The 20988-nt window shown below is 39.9% G+C and overlaps 1 protein-coding gene across 1 annotated transcript in view; it reads left to right on the plus strand.

Moving 5' to 3' along the window:
- The window catches only part of TENM1 (teneurin transmembrane protein 1), an 854561-nt gene that overhangs the window by 695998 nt on the left and 137575 nt on the right, over positions 1-20988 (plus strand). The window contains exons 20-22 of the mRNA XM_053917142.1: positions 7411-7530; positions 14748-15009; positions 17232-17499. Coding sequence (XP_053773117.1) covers positions 7411-7530; positions 14748-15009; positions 17232-17499 — 650 coding nt within the window. The remainder of the gene's footprint in view (positions 1-7410; positions 7531-14747; positions 15010-17231; positions 17500-20988) is intronic.

The raw sequence follows: 20988 nt of genomic DNA on the forward strand, positions 1-20988 counted from the left end.
TAATTTGAAAAGTCAATTCTAAAGGTAATCCTTTTAATTTTATTTTTTAAATTTATTTCTTGATTTGAGAGAGAGAGAAAGAGAAAGAAACATCAATCTATTGTTCCATCCATCCATCCATCCATCCATGCATGCACCCATTGATTAATTCCTGTATGTGCCCTCACCAAGGATTGAACCCACAACCTTGGTGTATTGGAACAATGCTCTAACCAGTTGAGCTAGCCAGCCAGGGCAAAAGGCAGCCGTTTTATTGGGTTACTTTATCGTTACAGTGTCTTTGTGAGGTGATTGAGGATAGGATAAGGAAGAACTATTATTTTCACTTTCCAAAAGGAATAGATGAAACCAAGAATAATTCCGTTTCTTAGGAAAAGCCATAACATTGGTTACTAGCAAGCCAGAGCTAGAACCGGTGTGGACAGAGTTAGGTCAGCTTTATTCCTCTGTGAAGGGAAGAGTCATCCGTTGTCAGGCTACAGCCAACAAGACAGACTTTCCCTATATTAATGACTGCGTTATTTGAAGGGCAGACTCACAGAGAAGTGAAAGGAAAGGTTAATGAGGGTACCAAATCCCCATAAGGCTGATTACAAAGATAAACCATTTGCGTAATGTGTAAAACAGGCAAAAACAAAAAAAAAAACAAACAAACTTGAGACTATTTAAGAGTTGCAAGGGCTTATAGGACAAATATTTCAGGATTCAAATTCTGGACAAAAATAAACATGTGTCTAAATGAAGGAAACTGGCACTTAGTCCTGAAAATGTGACTGTGTCGTCAGTTTTCTTATTGCTTCAAAACACTTGATCTTTTTCCCATTACTTTGGGGATCTCAGGCATCCAAAGCAAGCCTACTTTTGACAAGCAATTACCAGGGCAGATGGGAAAATAGCCACCCTACCTCAGGGTGAGTGCCCCCATTTTGTTTTACTTGAAACATCACTAGCCATGAGGAAAATAATTCTGCTTAAAAAGCTATCTGCATTTTCAATAGCACCACCTGTCCTAGAGCCCTAGAATGTTGATGGGTAGTGCTCCCAGCTGCTTTTAATGTTACCCATTTGGTAGGTATTATTTATTTGGGCTAGTGACCAACAGAGTAGGATTAAATCAGCCTGCTCTATTTAAGTAAAAACTAATGAGATTTTATTGGGTTCGTATATGAACATTCACTGCATTCGCATTTTGAGAACATGAAAACAGGTTTATGCTATAACATTAAATGTTTTCATGGTGCTGTACTAGCTTAGATAGCATATGTCAAAAAAACCAGCATCTGTTGTTTAGAAACCCCCCAAATATCTGAATATTAGAACCCTCAAATGTATATAAATTATGAAATACCAAATTGTAATTATACGGTAATATATAAAGGAATAACGGGGTAACTGTTCATAAATTAAGCATTTGAAGAGGACCATTCATTCCTCGCAGTCACAGTGGTGCTATCGAATTCCCTGAAGTAGTCAATTATCAAACAAAACTCTCATGATGAGAAAGTCCTAATGCACAAGCCATTTTGCTGGCGTCTAATGAATGAACTGCAAGGCATCTGTCACACAGGAACTTCAAAGTAGTCTCTGAAACCCTTGAAGCAGTGCTGTGAGGATAGGTTGCAAATCTCTCACAACTTCATATAAAAATATTTGACTGGAAATCCTCCGAAGCTTTCTTGAGCATGTGCTGTGTATGCCAGACATTGGGGAGGATGCAAAGAGGCAAATCACACGGTCCTTGCCACAGAGTGACTATCAAATAAGGACAGGCAGATACGGAACTTACCCAAGACTGACTATGCTAAGTGCAGTAACGGATATGAGTACTGTCTCTTGAAAGTAATAGGGGTGGGGAAGAAAATGTCACTTATTTGGGACAAACCGGGATAAAACATTTTTCCACTTTATAATCACCGGAGTTGAAGAGGCCCTACAGCTCATCCTGTAGTCCAACTGCCACTTTGTCACGACAGTTCAACATGAGTCCCCAAACTACAGTTTTGCAAATCATTCCCACGAGGTTTTCATGGGAGAGTTAAAAAGTCACTCCTCACAGATTTCATACTGGTGAGACTGTGAATCAGTTGGTGACTTGCCTGCCTTTGTATGGTTTACCACCCCCTGCCTCCCTCCTCAGATCATACATTTTATTTTTTTAAGATTTTATTGATTTGTTTTAGAGAGGGGGGAGGGAGGTAGAAAGAGAGGGAGACAAACATCGAAGTGTGAGAGAAACATCGATTGGTTGCCTAATGCAGGCACCCCAACTGGGGACCTGGCCTGCAACCCAGGCATGTGCCCTGACTGGGAGTCAAACTGGTGACCTTTCACTTTGCGGGATGATGCCAGCCAGGGCACTTCATACATTTTAATTGGCTGATTATATACTGTTCTTGCTTTCCCTACAACAGTGGTTGTCAAATTGAGAAACTTGGGAGGGAGAGGGGCAGTCTGTTTTAGCAAGGCCTCTAGGTGATCTGGTACATGAGCAAGTTTGAGAATCAGTGGACTATATAAGAGAAAAATGACCAGAAAGGACCGAGGACCAAAACCACAGTCCCAAAATCACACTCTAAAGAGAAGATTCTTTATTCATTGCATTTTGGCAGGGGGAGGGGGGGGGTGGCAGTAAGAGCATCTTAAGCACTTGGTCCCAACCACTCCAGTATTTGTATTCCAATAGGGTCCTGAGAAGCTGCAGTGCTTTAGACCAAATGACACAACCTATAACTCTGGCTATAATAAGCCAGCAGGAGAAGATGTCAGGAGAATCATCAAACCACACCTCATATGTACAGGTTTCTGTTCCTTGGAGACTTGAACCAAATGCCAGCTCATAGAGGAATTTACTGGGCAAGATTCCGAAGTGAGCAGAGGAGTCACATGGCCTCTCCCAGCCCAGTCCTTCTCAATGCTATGTTGATGAGAGCTGTCACCTGTGGAAAGGATTTCTTTCATTTATTTCTATGGAGAAAACCACCTAACCTGCCCACCTGATGCTGGATCCCCTGCTGGCCAAATCCTCGAATCTAAATGTAACCCTTCAATAGTTGCTTATGCTCACGCTAGCAACAAAAGCAAATAGCTATAACTTCCCCAGCCCCGAGCCTAATTTCCTTAAGAAAGATTTTAATCAGAAACACAACGCAGTAAATTACATCTTCTTTCAGCAATTTAGTTTTCAGCCTTGTTTTTCAAAGCAACTTTTGTGCTTGAGGTTAATGTTTTTGCCTGAGGTGTTGAATGAATATTGGAAATTTGACACAGAAGACAAAAGACAACAAATAAGGGAAGAGGAGAATGGAACCAAGAGTTTATTGAAGGCTGCGGATAATTTGACTATGCCATGAAAATAGCAAATACAGAATGAATTAGACCTTTTGCATCAGAACTGTAACAAGCTGCTTGTTAGTTAAATAAGGCTCTCAGTAAACTGTACTCTGCCTTCCATGTCCCATGATGCCCTGTTCTTCAGACCAAGCTCCAAACACCAAGAGGATTTAGCATTTAGGTAAAGGGAGAAGCAATTTCTTTAGGGTTTCTGCTTTAGCATAGGGAGAGCAAGTAGACAGCTTGGCAGCAACCTGTACTCTCCAGAGAATAGGAAAAGAGACACTTGTGGAGGGTGATTTCCCCCCATACATGTTTTTAAAGTCACACTGGACATGTCCATCGAAGTTCAAGTTCTCATGCTATAATCCACAGCAGCAGGGAGAGGTTCTTGTTTTTCAGGATTCAAGAAAGCAATGCATCTCACCCGTGTCAGAATTGAAGAAAGAGACTCCCCAGGCAAAGATGGACTGCCACTGAGTGTACATGAACATATACACATCAACACAAAAGACAGTCACACAAGTCCTTGAAGGATTCAGACTCGTATTGAGGGTAGTTTGATGTGGCAATACTTCAAGAGCTCAACATGTTTCCCCAAGACAGGCCAAGTATGGCTGCCTCATGTAGATGGCAATTTGAAGAAGCCGGAGACTCTGGGAAAGGTGACAGGGAGGTACCACAATGGGAATGATGAAAAGCACAGAAAGCAGAATTGTAGCACTCAGTAGCAAAACCAGACCCCCCCATACACATCTCAGTACTTCAGCAGGTGGGGAGATGCAAAAGAAACTACAATAAAGATTAAAAAAAGATGAACTCTACAAGCTGCCTTGGATATAAGAAGCATAATCACAACAGATTGTACAGATGGGGCAGAAACTACATGTTAGTGGCTGTGTGGATCAGGAAAAATAAAGCAGAAAATGGAGTTCAGAAGCTGGGAGTTCACTGGCAGCTGAGTGAACAAGTGGCACAATGCACCATACTTGCCAAGAATGGATGAAGGTTCCCTAAGGGCCGTCTGAGGTGGGAGGAACCCAGGGAAGCAAGTGGACGCCGAGCTTTCCTTTTTGAAATGGAGAGTTTGCCTGTGCAGTGCCAATCAAGATCCCTGCAACTTTAAAAGGAATTCTTTAACACTGTCCCAAAATTTAAACAGTTTACATGGGTACAGGATGACTGATGTTGGTCAAGGGTTGTAGTACTAGTAATCCAGGAATAAAAGGAGCTAAGAGTTGTTCTTGTGAAAAATGGATGACATGGAGGGTGTAAATAATGGGAGCGAATGCAGCAAGATACAGGGAATCGTAGAACATTTAAAGTCTAGTACATTACAAAGAGAGTCCAGTGCTGATAAATGTAGAATAATAAGTTGTGGGGGACTTCATCATATGTTGTGAGTTGGTGTGGATCATAATATACGAGCAATCAAAAAAGTAAGGGAGTTAAAAGACATGTCTGAGCATTATTTATGAATGAGAAGAGGAACAGGTAGACAATGTCTGGAATAACGATGACGTTGATGTGTTGTTATCACACAAATCTGCGTGCTTCATAAAATAGGAGGAATACTAAAGAGCAGAAGGGTCAAAAGACAAGTCTACTCAGAATGAGATACAGAATGAAGGAAAAGAAAAGCACAAGAGAAATGCACAGAATAATGATGACTTTTAAGAGACTTCCCCTCACCAGCCTGGTCCTTCATAAATATAAGCTGTATAGAAAATGAAAGAGCAGCAGCAAAGAAAAGAGACAGGTCTGTGTCCATCATAAAATATGAACAAATAATGCCAACGAGGCTTGACAAAATAAAAATAAAAACAATTGAGCCCAGTACATCTGTGGGAACACACAATGTCTAGATTAATGTGAACAAATAAAATGAGCGCATGTAGAATTGTCTTGGCAATAGGGAATCAGCGACAACCTAGGTGGGCATTATTGTTACGAAGGCCACCTGGTTACCTGGTAGAGTCTTGACAAGTTTGCAATTACCTCCCACCACACTCCCCAAAAGGCCATCAGCACCTAGGGCTCAGGAAGCAATGTTTAACTGATTTTCAAATGGTGTGGCCTCACTAACACACAGGCTCTTCTCAGTCCCTCTGCCTCCAACCCTTGTGTGGTTTGCAGGAGATTTTCTCACCTTGTTTATACTTAATCTATACCCAGCTTACCAAACTTTGCTTTGTAAAGTTCTTCAAAATGTTACTGTGTCAAACTGGAGTCACCCTTTTATTTTCATTTCTTGTTACTTAGGACCTAGAACCTAGGATCAGATCTGTCAGGATTAGCTCCAGAACAGAGTGACTTTCAATCATCTTCTCTATTAAAACAAATGGGATTTCAAAATCTTCCCAGAAGACACAGCGGGGATCAGACAAGACAAAGCAAGTGGCGATATGCCATTTCCTTGCCATTCAGAACCATGACTTAAAGAATTCATAAAATGCCCAACTCATTGGAAAGAAAGCCACCGATCCACATCAGAACTAATAATGTTGGTCTGTGAAGTCAATATACAAAAACACTGAGAGCAACATTTATGCTTTCATTGCATGATAGTAATGGTTTGTAGTTTGTGCTGTGCGAAGGCCTTAGGTAATGCAGGATAAATCCTATTAGTATAACATATCCAGTTCCTCTGATTGCAGTAGAATTTAGTAGTGAAGTTTATTAGCTATAGCATATAAAACAAGGTTTGGCTAGTAACTGTCTTTTGCTTTTTCAGAGATATTTTTTCTTTCACTCAGATGATCTTTGTGGCCATGAGTCTTTAGATACATGGCCTTGAATTGCTAATTCTGTTCGAATAATGTCTAATGCCAGGGTGAAATTATCATGGTTAGTTTGGAAAGCCATGTTTGCCTAAATAACATGGCCCCTTTTTAATTCAAGATTTAGCTTCCCTGGATACCCTGAATCCCACTTAGTGAGAAAACCAGCACTGATGTCCTAGGAAAAACCATTGACTTTGCCTAGCCTTCCTCAACCTTATCAGCTCCAGCTATAAAAATACACATCATAAAGCTCAGGGCTGCCAACACTAGGATTGGACTCCAGAGACTACCCCCCCATCCCCTGCCACTGCCCAGTAACTGAGGAGTAGTGAAAAATCTTTGTTGGGATTTGCCCCTGGACCCTCACTGCCAAGCTCCTGAAATTTGTTACACTTCTTAGCCAGGCTAGAGCTGAAAGTATAGTGAACTGTGTCCCTGAGAAAACAGCCCTGGTTTAAGAACTAGTTTAACTTAATCCCATTCTTTGGTAAAGATGAAACTCTGTTTAAAGGGAAACCTCCTGAAATACTTTACTTGGATTAGGCAAGAGAAATGGTGTACTATAGTCAGGGACCATGTGTCTTTTGCTGAGTTTAACTTGTAAAATTCACCAAACTAGGTATGCTTTTTTTAAAAAAAAAAATGTTATTGCAGAAAGGCAGTTTGGCAATATGTACTAAGAGCCTTAAACGATGTTTACACCTATGCATGTAAATGCATAGAAAATGCTCGTAACAAAATAATACTGCTGATCACTTCTGGGCTGAAGAGCAGGAGCTGGAGGGAGGCGGTCTGCAGGGATTGCAGTCATCTCCACAGTGTATTTATGGATTAAGTAATATAATTAATTTTAATTTTAATAACAGAAAAATACCTTCCCACAGCTAAGTCTGCCTCCCAAGGAAATAATAAGAAATTCAATGCAGGAAAAAAAAAATCAAGAAACAATGAAATGTCTGAAAATAGGGAATGGCTTAAACAAATTAAAGAATAGTATTTTGAGGCTATTTAATAACAAAATGCTATATTAAGGAACTTCTAGTTACATTAGACAGTGTTAATAACATACTGTTAACTAAAAAAATATCAGGATACAGAACTACACCAAGTATAATCCCAATTTTGACAGGTAAAGAAAATACACATACCCTCCCTAACATGTTATTAGTACTTACTACTGGTCGGTGAAATTGTTTGCTTCGTTATACTTGACTGTGTTTTGCAAAGTTTCTCCAACTTGGCTTCTAGAATCTAGTTTCAACATGCTTTTATATTTGTCTTTGGTCTTGTGTTGCAGGCGCGCCTGTGTGATTCGAGGCCAAGTGGTGGCCATAGATGGAACCCCACTAGTAGGGGTGAATGTTAGTTTCTTGCACCACAGTGATTATGGGTTTACCATCAGCCGCCAAGATGGAAGGTAGGTCAATATTGCTTCTGATGATTGAGGGGACTAAGTACTGACTTCTAGATGTGAGTAAAACTGGGCCTCAGGGGCTATAATGTTTATAAGTCCATCTTCTAGCTGTATCTCAAAAAGTCACTGGTGATATTTATTTCCTGTATTCCCCACCTAAATCTAACCAAATTTGTCTTCTAATCCTGCACTCACACTCTCAAGCCATATGGGAAGTTTTCTAGTCATCATGTAATTCCACTTATAAATCCAGCTTCAACATTGAGTGAAACAATGCAGGTAACAAAGAGGAAGCCCTGGAACACTGACACTGTTCTTCCGTGATAGCCTAAAAGTACCCTAGAGATGAATGTGTCAAAAATGTTTCTTTCAGAAGTACACAGTTCAGCAACATTGACATATTTGAAAAATGTGTCCTTCCTAGACTGCCTCTTTTACTAGTGGCTGTAAGTGGTTAATAAGCATGGTCAGCCTAACCGTTTCCATTGGTGTCTGTCTAACCATAGTGATTTCACCTTCAGCACCAGCCACAAGGCTGCTGCTCTCTAAGGACTTCTCAAGGTTCTCTGAGACGTGGGAAAGCAAGACCACTAGGCAAAATCTTTTCCACCTGGAGAAGCACTTGCTCACAAAGAAGTTTTCGTTGCTGTCATTTAGACAGATATTTGTTCAGAATAGTTGCATCAATAGGCCCAATGTGTCCAGCTTAAAAGCACCTATTTATGAATCACAGGAACATTGTAATAATGGCTTTGAGGTGCCCTGATCTCCAGATGGCTACCCTTAAAGTGACATACTCGTAATAAGCTGTTTCAGTACTCATATAAAGAGACCTACCTGTTGACCCGGAGCTTTATCACCATGTGAGAAACTATCTCATTTCAAGAACCTACGATCAATTCCTAACCACTTCAGAATTGTTCATTGTTCAACTAGGGCTATGCTGAATTAATTTTTTCAACTGCTTGTCAATAAAATGCTTATAAAAATAATTAGTTAAAGAAGATAATAAGAGAGAATTTTAACCTACATGGTAAAACAGTTATTAAGACTTTAGTAAATCATATGGATTTTTATATAAATTATATTACTTATTAAGTAGCCATCTATTCATTATAACAAGCACAACAGAACTAGTCTGGATACAGAGAGTCTGAAAAAATATATATATATATGTATACACACACACACACTCTACACACTCACACATATATGTTGCTTATACATGTATATATCAGTATATTTCCTTTCAAATGTTCCGTAATCGGCTTATTAGTAATTCAAATGGACCTTTCTCCCAATCAGATTGAATGAGGAAATTTCAGTAGCTCACTCAGCAGTAACTAGTACACAAAACTGGGGTCTCCCTTGCCAGCATGTTCCACCATGTTCCAGAAAGTAAGAAATGGATTATTTCTTTAAATAGGATATGCCCTCAGGGGCATTTGACTTCTCATGAAGAACTGATGGGCCCTCGGGTTTTTTTTAGCTTGTGTGCAAACATTTCAGCGAATTATTTGATATTCACAAGAAAATGTAAAAGAAGCTTAATGTCTAAAAAGTCTAAAAATTCGTTTGCAGTTTATAGAAAACATTAAAAAGGGACATTTTCTGTGTTTTTAGTTTTAATTAAAATTTCAAGACCCTCCTCCCTGAGCTCACTGTGAGAACTAGGTTTATGTAGATGACAGACACTAGGTAGAGTCCCCTCTGGCAATAACTCTCCTCTCAGGCTCCACAAAGGGTGTCAGCATTCAAAATATGTGCCCCAAATGCCAACCAGACTGTCCCATTGTCATCTCTTAGACATAAAATGACAGTGTGATGAAACTTTCCATTTATATGTCTCCCCTTGTTGCTACCTCAGATTGAGTAAGTACATTTCAGAAGTAGCACTAACATAAGGAAGCTAGACCTAAGGGCAACAGGATCATAGAAAGGCTGAGATGAGCCTTTAGGTACCTAATAGGACAGAGGGTGATATGCAAGTGGCTGTGAGACATGCAAGACCCTCTGTCTCCAATGCTCAATCCCACTGGTCTGCCACTGTGCCAAAGGGATCGCTTCTTTGGGTTAAGCTATTGATTCTCTCAAAGTCCCTGTTAAATGCAAATATGTTGTGGGGCATATGGAAATAATTACCTCCATTATCATCCATTTGCACAAATTAATTGACAACTTTCCCTAGAGAACCAGGAAATGTCTAGATCGTGAGACCAAAATGATGTATAAAAGCCAGGGGGAAAGATGGGAGTGGACTACAGGGCCCCTGGAAAGGAAGAAAAGAATAGATATACAGATTGTGAGGGGCCAAAGAATCAGAAAAGGAGAAAAGGACAATTATAAAGAAAAAGCAGATATATGTACGAGTATCTATTGTATGCCAGGCATTTACATGAATGTCATTGTGTTTCATCCTCACAACACTGTATGAGGCAGGAATCATTATTATCACCCTCCCCATTTGGCACATGAGAAAATGTATCCAAATGAACACAGCTAAAAAGGGTAGAGCCCAAAAGTTGAACCCAGTAATCGAGCTCTTGTCTTCTGTGATTTAAAACCTTCAACTCAGAGAGCAGGAGCTCAGTTAAAATGTTGAAAGAAAATGGTTTATAAATACTTCAGCTAGTGATAAACCAAATAGATGATTCTTGAGAAGGCTTAAAGGGCTCAAGAAGTTTGTTGGGAAGGCTGTAAGATGAACAAAGGGTTCCCTCCGATTCTCCTCAAGGCACAGTCTGTTCACTTAGGATGCCGCAAGACACAGGTGAGCATTGGCACAGGATTCAGTAGTCTCCCATCTACCCATAGGGCTGGTCTCACCTATGCGGGATTGACAACAGCCTCCAAAGTAATGTGTCTTCTCCTTTGGGGCTTTTATTCTCTCTCTCTCTCTCAATCTCTCTCTCTCTCTCTCTCTCTCTCTCTCCCCCTTTCCCTCTCCCCCCCCCTCCTTTATAGCCTGTTCTCTTTTTTTAATTTTTTTTATTGTTGTTCAAGTACAGTTGTCTCCATTTTCATGCCACCACTTTTCTCTGCCCCACTAACCCCCACCTCCCACCCTCGATCCTACCCCCCTTTGGCTTTGTCCATGAGTCCTTTATACATGTTCTTTGAGGGCCCTTCCCCTTCTTTCCCCCATTATCCCCCTCCCCACTTCCCTCTGGTTACTGTCAGTTTGTTCTTTATTCCAGTGCTCTGGTTCTATTTTGCTTGCTTGTTTGTTTTTTTGGTGAGGTTGCACTTATAGGTGAGATCATATGGTATTTGTATTTCACCGCCTGGCTTATTTCACTTGGCATAATGCTCTCCAGTTCCATCCATGCTGTTGTGAAGGGTAGGAGCTCCTTCTTTCTTTCTGCTGCATAGAATTCCATTGTGTAAATGTACCACAGGTTTTCGATCCATTCATTCACTGATGGTCACTTAGGTTGCTTCCAGCACTTGGCTATTGTAAATTGTGCTACTATGAACATTGGGGTGCATAGGTTCTTTTGAATTGGTGTTTCAGGGTTCTTAGGGTATAATCTCAGTAGTGGAATTACTAGGTCAAAAGGCAGTTCCATTTTTAGTTTTCTGAGGAAATTCCATCTGTTTTCCACAGTGGCTGCACCAGTCTGCATTCCCACCAACAGTGCACTAGGGTTCCCTTTTCTCCACATCCTCGCCAGCACTTGTTGTTTGTTGATTTGTTTATGATGACCATTCTGACTGGTGTAAAGTGGTGTCTCATTGTCTAAATTTGCATCTCTCTGATGGCTAGTGATTCTGAACATCCTTTCATATGTGTCTGGGCCCTCTCCTTGTCCTCCTTGGAGAATGTGTCTGTTCAGGTCCTTTGCCCATTTTTTAATTGAATTGTTTGTCTTCCTGGAGTGGAGTTGTATGCATTCTCTATATATTTTGGAGATCAAACCCTTGTCCAAAGTATGATTGGCAAATATATTTTCCCATACGGTTGGTTCCCTTTTCATTTTGCTGATGTTTTCTTTAGCTGTGCAGAGGCTTTTTATTTTGATGAGATCCCATTTGTTTATTCTTTCCTTTATGTCCCTTGCTCTAGGGGTCATATTGGTGAAAATATTGCTGCATGGAATATGTGAGATTTTCCTGTCTATGTTCTCCTCTAGGACTTTTATGGTATAGCCTGTTCTTAATGACCCTTTACAATAAAGATAATTTGTTCTGGGGGAAATCCTAAAGAATTAATCATTGTGAGAGCATTTTATTTGGCACTGAAATGGTTCACGTGGGTTTTTGGCCACAGATCCACCTTCCACCTCCATGTCATGAGTTAACCAAGCAGTGTTTATTCTATGTAACAGCTAGGTGAGAAGAGGAGAATTTAGTCAGGGTTCTCCAGAGAAACAATACTGGTAAGAAAAAGGAGAGAAAGAGGGAGATCTCAAGGAATTGGCTTATGTGATGGTAAAGATTAGTAAATCCAAACACTAGGGAAGGCTGAGAGACTGGAATCTCAAGGAAAAGAATTGATACTACCTCTGCAGTCTTGAGACAGAATCTCTCCCCCCACAGAGAAATTTCCGTTTATTTCTGAAGGTCTTTCAACTAATTGAATGAAACCCTCCCACATTATCAAGGGTAATCTCCTTTAGTTAAATTTACCTAATTGTAGATATTAACCGCATCTACAAAATACCTTGGCTGCAACACCTAGATTAGTGTTTGACTGAATAACTGGGTACAATTGCCCACTCAAGTTGACACAGAAAACCAGCCATCACAGGAAGCCTAGGGGAAGTTTGCTGGAAAACTTAAAACCCAGTGTCTACTTATGGAGATCATCGAAAGCTGGTCTAGAGTTCATCTGAACTACAAGAGAAAATATCTATACGTTTAATACATCAGTACATCTCATTTGAGAAGAAAGTTAACATTTGTTAAGTTCCTAATATATGCTTGACTCTTAAGTGTTCATGTCCCTTACTCATTTACAGTAGTAGCTAAGTGATAGATCATATTAACCCATTTTACTAATGAGGAAACTGACACTTGTGAATGTTAAATAACTAATAACTCCAAAGACACAAAGTTAGTATAGCAGAGCTGGGATTTGAACCCAAGTGTGTGTGAGGTCAAAACCACATTCTTCCTGCAAAACAAGTAGTCTGCCCTGTCAGCTTAATCTTTCTAGAAGTAAGAATGATTCCCAGCTGTATATGTTCCTGTTTGGAGTTTATTTTTGTAGAGTTTTGTTGTTGTTTGTTTGCATTTGTTTTTGTTTTCAAATAAATAAGCACTTCAGTTTTAAGGAGTCAAGAACTAAGGTTTCGGTGAAGCAGATGAACCTGCCCAAGGACACAGAGTTAAGTCAATGTAGAATGTGAACTAGACGAAAGATCTCTTGACAAGTAATCTTGGATTTTCCCTCCTGTACTTGCCTTAAACAGTTTCTGTATTATCATGAATTCATCCTCTGTTTTTTTTTAAATTTTTATTGTTATTCAATTACAGTTGTCTGCATTTTCTCCCCATCCCTCCACCCCACCCCAGCCAAACCCACCTCCCTCCCCTGTCTCCACGCTCCCCCTTGATTATGTCAGCCTCTGTCTTAAACCGTAAGCGGTTGGAGCTTCCTTTTTTTAGTACAAACCATGTACTCTTTTTGGAAAGTGCCTTAATATTACAGCTCCTTAACTGAAAAGGCAACATTAAACTATACAGTATTAGCCATCCTTTATTACTGCCCATTTATCTTTACCTGGAAGATTTCTGCAACAAGTCACCAATGGTAATACTATAATAAATACAATAAATGTCATATGAAAGGAGTGGTGAGAAATCCACAATTAACCTGGTTACCTCTCAGCACATTTTATCACTAAAAAAGCATTTTACAGAAAGAAGTCTTTTAATACAGGAATGATATACATCTCATGTGGATTTAAGTCACTTTGAATATTAAGAAGCATCATATTGCCCTTTATCCACTTTTAAGTTATAATAATAATTTATCATTATCTTACTTTTATATAGTATTTTATGCTTTTTGAATGCTTTCAAGCACATTTTCTCAAAGACATCATTATACTTGAAAGAGAAGTAAGGTAGAATCAACTAGTGCAGAATAAACTGAAACCGGAATGTTATGCTCCAATGCAAGTCATGTCATAGATGCTCTTGCAGGAGAGGCAGCCTTGCCTTGTCAGAGATACAGAGGGAGTTGTCAGCGGAGATGGACAGGTTCCATTACAGGCCATCTTACAAAAGACCACGAGGCTCTCTAGAGGGAACCAGAAATCCTAAATCTAGAGTTCAAGTGCAATTAAGAGCCAAAGTGGGTAACCAGATGTGGAGGGTTCAGGCATGGTATTGTTCAAGCAAATTCAGTGAACAGCTCTCCTCTGCCGGCATCTTTCTCCGAAGGCCACCTCAAAGACACCATCAGGCTTCCAACACTGCGTTTGTGATCCTGAACCAGATATTTAATGTTTTGGCTCCTTACTTTTCTTGTGTTGCATTATAAGAATTTTGGAGGGGATGAATAATGCATTAGATTAAAGATGCTGCTGAATGTTGAAATGGTCATCTTTCAATTACCTCTAGCACAAAGGGTGGCAGTGATGTCAGAGTTGGCTTTGCAGAAATTCGTGCAGTAGTTTTGTTTAAAATGGTATGAAATTGGGCAACTTGAGCCAGTCAGAGAAGGACAAATACCATTATGATCTCACTTATATGTGGAATCTAGTGAACAAAATCAACTGACAAACAAAATAGAAACAGAGGCATGACATGGAACAGACGGACAGCTGTCAGAGGAGAGGGGGGAGTGGGGACTGGTTGAAAGAAGATGAAGAGAGTAGCCAAAGAACATATATGTACGACCCATGGATGCGGACAATGGTGTGGGAATGACCACAGGGAAGGGGGGGCTAGGGTGGGAGGAGGTGGACAAGGGGGAATGGGGACATCTGTAATACTGTAAACAATAAAAATAAAGTTAAAATTAGTATTAACTTAGCTTACAAATTCAGAGTAAATATCAACTGGTAACAGGATTTTTTTTTTCCAGAAGTCTACTGTATAAATGAAGTCATCCATGAATAAATATTGAGCTAAAGGGAATTTATAAAATAGAGAATATGAATGAGTATAGTTGAGTTCCAAACGAAGGAAAATACACTAAAATTACCTATTTTTAAACTTTATTTTGGTTGTTCATCTGGTTAAAGCTGTCTTATAATTTTCCTTCTCAGCTTTGACCTCGTAGCTGTGGGTGGTATATCTGTTGTCTTAATCTTTGATCGCTCACCTTTCCTGTCTGAGAAGAGGACACTGTGGTTACCTTGGAATCAATTCATTGTGGTGGAGAAAGTAACCATGCAGAGAGTCGTATCAGACCCACCATCCTGCGATATCTCCAACTTTATCAGCCCAAACCCTATTGTGCTTCCTTCACCACTCACATCATTTGGAGGGTCCTGCCCAGACAGGGGAACTATTGTTCCTGAGCTGCAGGTGAGTACATTGGCCTTTGAATGTATAAAATCATAGTTTCATGGGGTGCTCAACGATGTATAATGGCTAGAGGCCTTTTCTGGTACTCCTGCCAGTACTATAATGTGCTGCCCTTCATTTATCAAGAGAAGCCTTCAAATATAATCTCTCCGGTACACATTTGCAAAGTGATTGGCCAGGGCTATAGGGCGCTCTCTGTGTCCATGGAACAAAGCAAGATGAACTAGCTGTCATGAGAATTAAACCCCAAACCTTGACCTAACGAACACTGTGCTCTACGGAACAAAGCTACCTGGCTCAATTGTGATAACAGTATAATCAATAAGGTGGGACCATTTGTGCTTCTGAAGTGAAAGCTCTCTAAAACATCTAGTTTTCTTTCATTATAAAGTTTTCATCCATTGTCATTGTTCTTAGAAGTCATGACAGTTCCTCTTGTTTAGCTGAAGGTAGTTTTCAAGGCTATGGGTTTGTTTAAAGCTTTGCTTTTGAGTGTTCAAGCTTTATAATGCAAGGAACACATTTTTGAACCCTGATATTTTAGGATTCCAGAAAATTTTTCTTTGTTGAGAATTCAATATTTTCACTTCAATATTAAGTCATTCGAATATTCATAATAGAATTCTCTCATGACATTATGGAAACAGGTTAATGATAGTTAAATGTGGAAGCCACCAAAATGGACTCATAAGTCATACAGATCCAGAATTCAAAATGTATACTCAGGAAGAAGTAAATGGAAATTCCGGGATTGAATTGGTTTTTCTTCCCTCACAACATCCCCACCAACTGTTAGCAGTGCCTACAGGATACCACTTAAGAATGGTTCACAAAAAATAGTGCCCTGCAGGAAAGGGAGTCTAAATAGTTGCCACTCCTGTCCATTCCATTGTTTCTCCTTAGGAAGAAAGAAAAAAGTATTAAGTACTATACTCAAGTATTTAATGAGTATATTTGACTGAATGCCAATCCCTTCACAGGCATCATTAGGAAGTATGGGTCTGTTTCACCACAAAAGTTTTCAAACTGATCTAGGATTGCATGTTTCCTTGGGGAAGTGAAATACTAAGGTGGTAAGTGTCATGCTATTTTTCTCTGCCGTGTTCTGCCACCATCTAAGAAGACAGAGCCAATGGACAGCTTGGTCTCAGATAGCTAATGTAGAGGATGAAAAACTGGGCAACAACTTGACAAGAAGGGTTTGTGCCCTCAAAGAAAAGAATGACCAGAAATCCTGAACAATATGAGATACCATGTGTTTCACCACTAGTTCTACTATGTGGGCTAGTTTGGAAAATGGAAGAAGGGACAGGGTTCTGAGGCAAAAATGAATGAGTGCGCAAAAATATCCGCAACTGTCCATGTCACTTTCGGTGTTTGAACAGAATGAGCTCTTTCTTCAGCTGTATTTTGAAAGTTGAAAGTCATGAAATGCAGAACTTAGTTTTAGTGACCATTTTTGGTTGTTTAACTCTATCTGTGCTAATCAACAAATAAGTAATAGCAATTAATTAAAGAAGCCAAGTGGTATTTTCACTCTGGGACCAACATTTACTATAAAATTTGCACGAAGTTATTGGGAGTTATTTGCTTTTCAGTCACAGTTGCCAACTTGGAAAAACTTCTTCCCAGCTATTGGTACATCTAGGCACAGAGAAATATGTAAGCAAAATTTGATTAAATATTTGGTCCTCAGGGTCATTCCAAAGCTCCAAAGAAGATGAGTTTGATGGCATCAGTAAAGATTAATTCTAGGGAATCTATAATCTCTGTCATAAAATATCGCTTGCTAAGCCTGCTCCTGGAGACCTTCCTCTTAGAGAGCCCAGCCAAAATCAGGGTTACACCCATAGTTTTGTGATATATGACTGAACACACCGAACAAGATTTTGCGTATGGGCATACATAAGAAAAAGACCACTTATTGGATCCCATATAATTTTTGGAACACTGTGGAAAAACTGAAATTGTACTTGTCACAGTTTTTCCTAGCAGGGACAAAAGGAGAACAGTCCTCAGGGTTGGCTGGATGTCATGTCGCCATACAGATTCAATGCAGAATTTGAAACCCTTGGTCACGTAGCCTCATGCGGATTCTAGAACAAATCTTAATAGCTGCCTGTAAGGTCTCTCCTTTGTCCAGTTTCTAAACCAACAAAGCATGCAGTATTCTTGTCTACCTGTGACCACTGGTAAGAGCCCATTTGGCTTTCTTCTTTCAGGTTGTCCAGGAGGAGATCCCCATTCCTTCCAGCTTCGTGAGGCTGAGTTACCTGAGCAGCCGAACCCCTGGGTATAAAACCCTCCTACGGATCCTTCTGACCCACTCAACCATTCCCGTGGGCATGATTAAAGTACACCTCACAGTAGCTGTGGAAGGGCGGCTCACCCAGAAGTGGTTTCCTGCTGCAATTAATCTCATCTACACATTTGCTTGGAACAAGACCGACATCTATGGACAGAAGGTTTGGGGCCTGGCAGAGGCCTTGGGTATGTCGAAATAATTCTATGTAAATAGCAGTGTGATTGTTACAAAACAGTTGCTAGTACTAGTTGCATATTAATTTATATTTGGAATGATTATGGGTTTTCTTCTATATAAAGGATCTAAGGCTTTTATTTATTTATTTATTTTCATTTAAACACTTCCTTTGGGCCTGTTTAGAGTTCCCTTCTAAAACATTCTTGCTTGAACTGGTGCTAGTCTCACTTTCATGATGGCTGCATACCACTGGAATCTCACACTTTCTGACCTGGAACTGTCTCCAGAGCTGACCTTCTAACTGTGACCTTTTGTGTGGCATTCTTTAGGCCGTGTTTTTGGATTTGACATTTATACTGCCGTTTCCACATAGAAACTGCAAAATTTTAACTTACAGGCATCTCCACTTATTACCTTTTATGTCTAAGATGGTTAGACTCCATTAAATTGTTACTTTGGCAGGTTAAATAAAAAAATCATCCTGCCTTGCAAGTCCTTTTGATTTTCTGTTATCTCAAGACTTTAACACCAAGAATCTTACAGATAGCAGAGACCTTAAGAGGTCCTTTGGGCCTACGGTTTTCACATATTTAGTTCTCTCAGACAAATGACATTTTAAAAAACGAGGCTGATAAAGATTTGCCAACTTTTTTATTTTGCCAAGTAAGGCTATTTTAAAAAGAAGAAAGCCCACTACTATATACTATCACCTACCATTACCATAATTTTATAAAGGAGGGATACTTTAACACTAACAAAAGGAATAGCCTGTCTTAAGAAATAACAGTAAGCAATCTAATACTGATGCTCAGAGACAAAGAGAAAGAGAGAGAGACACCATTGTCTTTATTTTCCTCACTCTGTACATGACAATGAAAACTTCATAAGGGACCTGACAGGTCTATGGAACCGCAGTTGGGAGCCATTGTGCCTTCGGGCAGTATCTCATGGAAACCACCCCTGGATGGATAGAAGACTATTTTTATAGTTCTCCAGAAGAGATGTTTTCATATCCTCCCTTGGAAGTGTCTATCATGGTACAAATGCCATATAACTGACCTACATTTTTTAGACTAGTGTGTGAATTTCCTCTCTTTCTTTCCAGAGGAAAATAGAGAGAGAGAAAACAAAAAGACTGGTGACTCTTCTTTTCCCATATATCTCATATATTGAAATAATTAAATCATCTCTGTTGGACTGTTAGTATGCAAAGAACACATTGCGTTCGCTTGTCCTCAGTTAGTGGAGAATGACTGTAAAGACCCAAAGGAAAGTAAAAAAGATCACTTCTGGAGCCAGACCCCCTCCCTGGGTTTAAATCATCCCTCATCTACTTACTAGCTAGTCAACATTGAGTAAATTACTCAATCTCCAAATGTTAAGTTTCTCCATGTATAAAATAGGATTCATAAAAAGAATGTTACTTATATCGGTTATTATGATTTGAGGATAAATGAGGTGAGTAATGCAAAGTGCTTTACATGTGGTAAGCTCTCAAAAAAGGTTAGTCACTGGTGTGGTTCTTTCACTTTGGCTGTGGCCAGCATATTGGGATCCAAAGTATAAAACACGGAGTCTATGCAGCTATTTCCTACCACAGCTTCTCTAAGAAAGGAGCGGTGGGTGTAACAAGTAAGCACTGTGTTAGTTATTCTCCATTTGCCCTCCCTGCCAAACACACACAAACTCTTCTCTGTCCAACTCTGTTATCTGAGAGGGTGGACTCCATGGACTCCGTGGCCTGCACTCCTTTACAGTCTGGCTTCCGTTTTGATTGAATCAATGGGTGGGCACCATCCAGACACTGCAGGGTAGAAGAAACAAGTGAGGACATCTCTCCCTCTCTCTCTCTCTCTCAGTGACTCTATTAGAAGATGGCAGCTCCTCCTCCAAATCCTCATGCCCTCTCTGGTCTTCTGTGTCATTATTCCCTCTCCTTCTGTCCCCATAAGGTTACCCAGGGGTGTCGGTCTCTGTGAGTCACCAGCCCTTGCCGAGTCCCTTAGCTCTGCTCACACCTCTGTAAGTAATCCCTTCATTCAACTTGGGAGTGAACACTTGTGAGCATGACATCTGATTCCTCCTGGAACCCTGACTGGTGCATATGCAAAGCCTCATAGTCTCCTCTCCAGGAAAAAATATTCTCCTAAAGGCTTTGCTACACTAGAATAACGCAGCCTTCTTCTAACTTTCTCCATAAGGCTTTGTTCTCCAATTCCTTGGGAGCCTCCTCAGAACACCTGTGGTGTTGTTGGGGTTTTCTTTTTGTTTGTTTGTTTTTTTAAGCCCTTTTTTTTCTTAAGTTGAGACACTTAGCAGTTTACCCCATACACTCATGAAAACCTGACCAGGACAATATCCAGGAATCATTTTTTGCTAGGGTTCATATAAATGCAGTTCAACCTTACTTTTTAAAAATGACAGCTATATTGAGATATAATTCATGTATCATAAAGGTCACCCATTGAAAGTGTACAATTCAGTGGTTTTTAGTATTTTCACAAGGTTGGACCACCATCACCAATATCTAACTCCAGAACATTTTCATCATCATCCCACAAAGTAGCCCCACTAGTAGTCAATCTCCACTCCTTCCTCCCCTTTAGGCCCTGGCAACCACCAACCTCTTTTCTGTCTCTGTGGATTTACCTATTCTGGGTATTTCAAACCAACAGAATCATACAATATGTGGTCTTTTGTATGTGGCTTCTATCACTTGGCACAATGTTTCCAAACCTAATCCATATCATAATATGTACCAGTTCTTCGTTCTTTTTTATGGCCGAATAATATTCCATTATATTGATATACCACCTTTTTTGTTCGTCTATCCATCAACCTGTGGACATCAGGTTATTTCCACCTTTTGGCTATTGTGAATAGTGCTGCTATGACCATTTATGTACAAGTATTTATCTGAATAGCTGTTTTCAATTCTCCGGGGAATATACCTGAGTAGAATTATTGGATCCTATGGGAATTCTATGTTTGACTTGTTGGGGATCTGCCAAACTGTTTTCCACAGTCTCCGTGCCATTTATCAACCTCACTTTATGCACAAAATGTGCTACAGCTCTACCTTTTAAATACCGCTAGTGCTAAAAATTCAAAAATTTTCCTCCTTGCTATAGTTAAGCACTCTTACTAAATCAGTTTCTAATATGTCCACGGATGATTGCATAAACAACTAATACACAAAGAAAAGCAGGCTTTCCAGTATACACACCAGTGATGAAGCCTCCATTCCTATTGTGTGCCTCTGTGTATAGGTTTACTTCCTATTTCTATAATTTGTTCCTGGCTTAAACTTCCTCAAGCATTCTGACTTTAAAGTGGCCTTAATTGAAATGCTAAAATATATGTTATGGGTCCTTTTTTAAGGCTAATAACAGTAATAAAAGCAAGAGTCAGTGACCCACTCAGAAATTTCCAGAGACCAGATGGGGCGGGGGTGGCGGGGGAGGAAATGTTCTTTATGGTGTTTTATATGCACTAAA

The sequence above is a fragment of the Desmodus rotundus genome, chromosome X (assembly GCF_022682495.2).
Source record: "Desmodus rotundus isolate HL8 chromosome X, HLdesRot8A.1, whole genome shotgun sequence".
In the NCBI taxonomy this organism is placed as follows: Eukaryota; Metazoa; Chordata; class Mammalia; order Chiroptera; family Phyllostomidae; genus Desmodus; species Desmodus rotundus.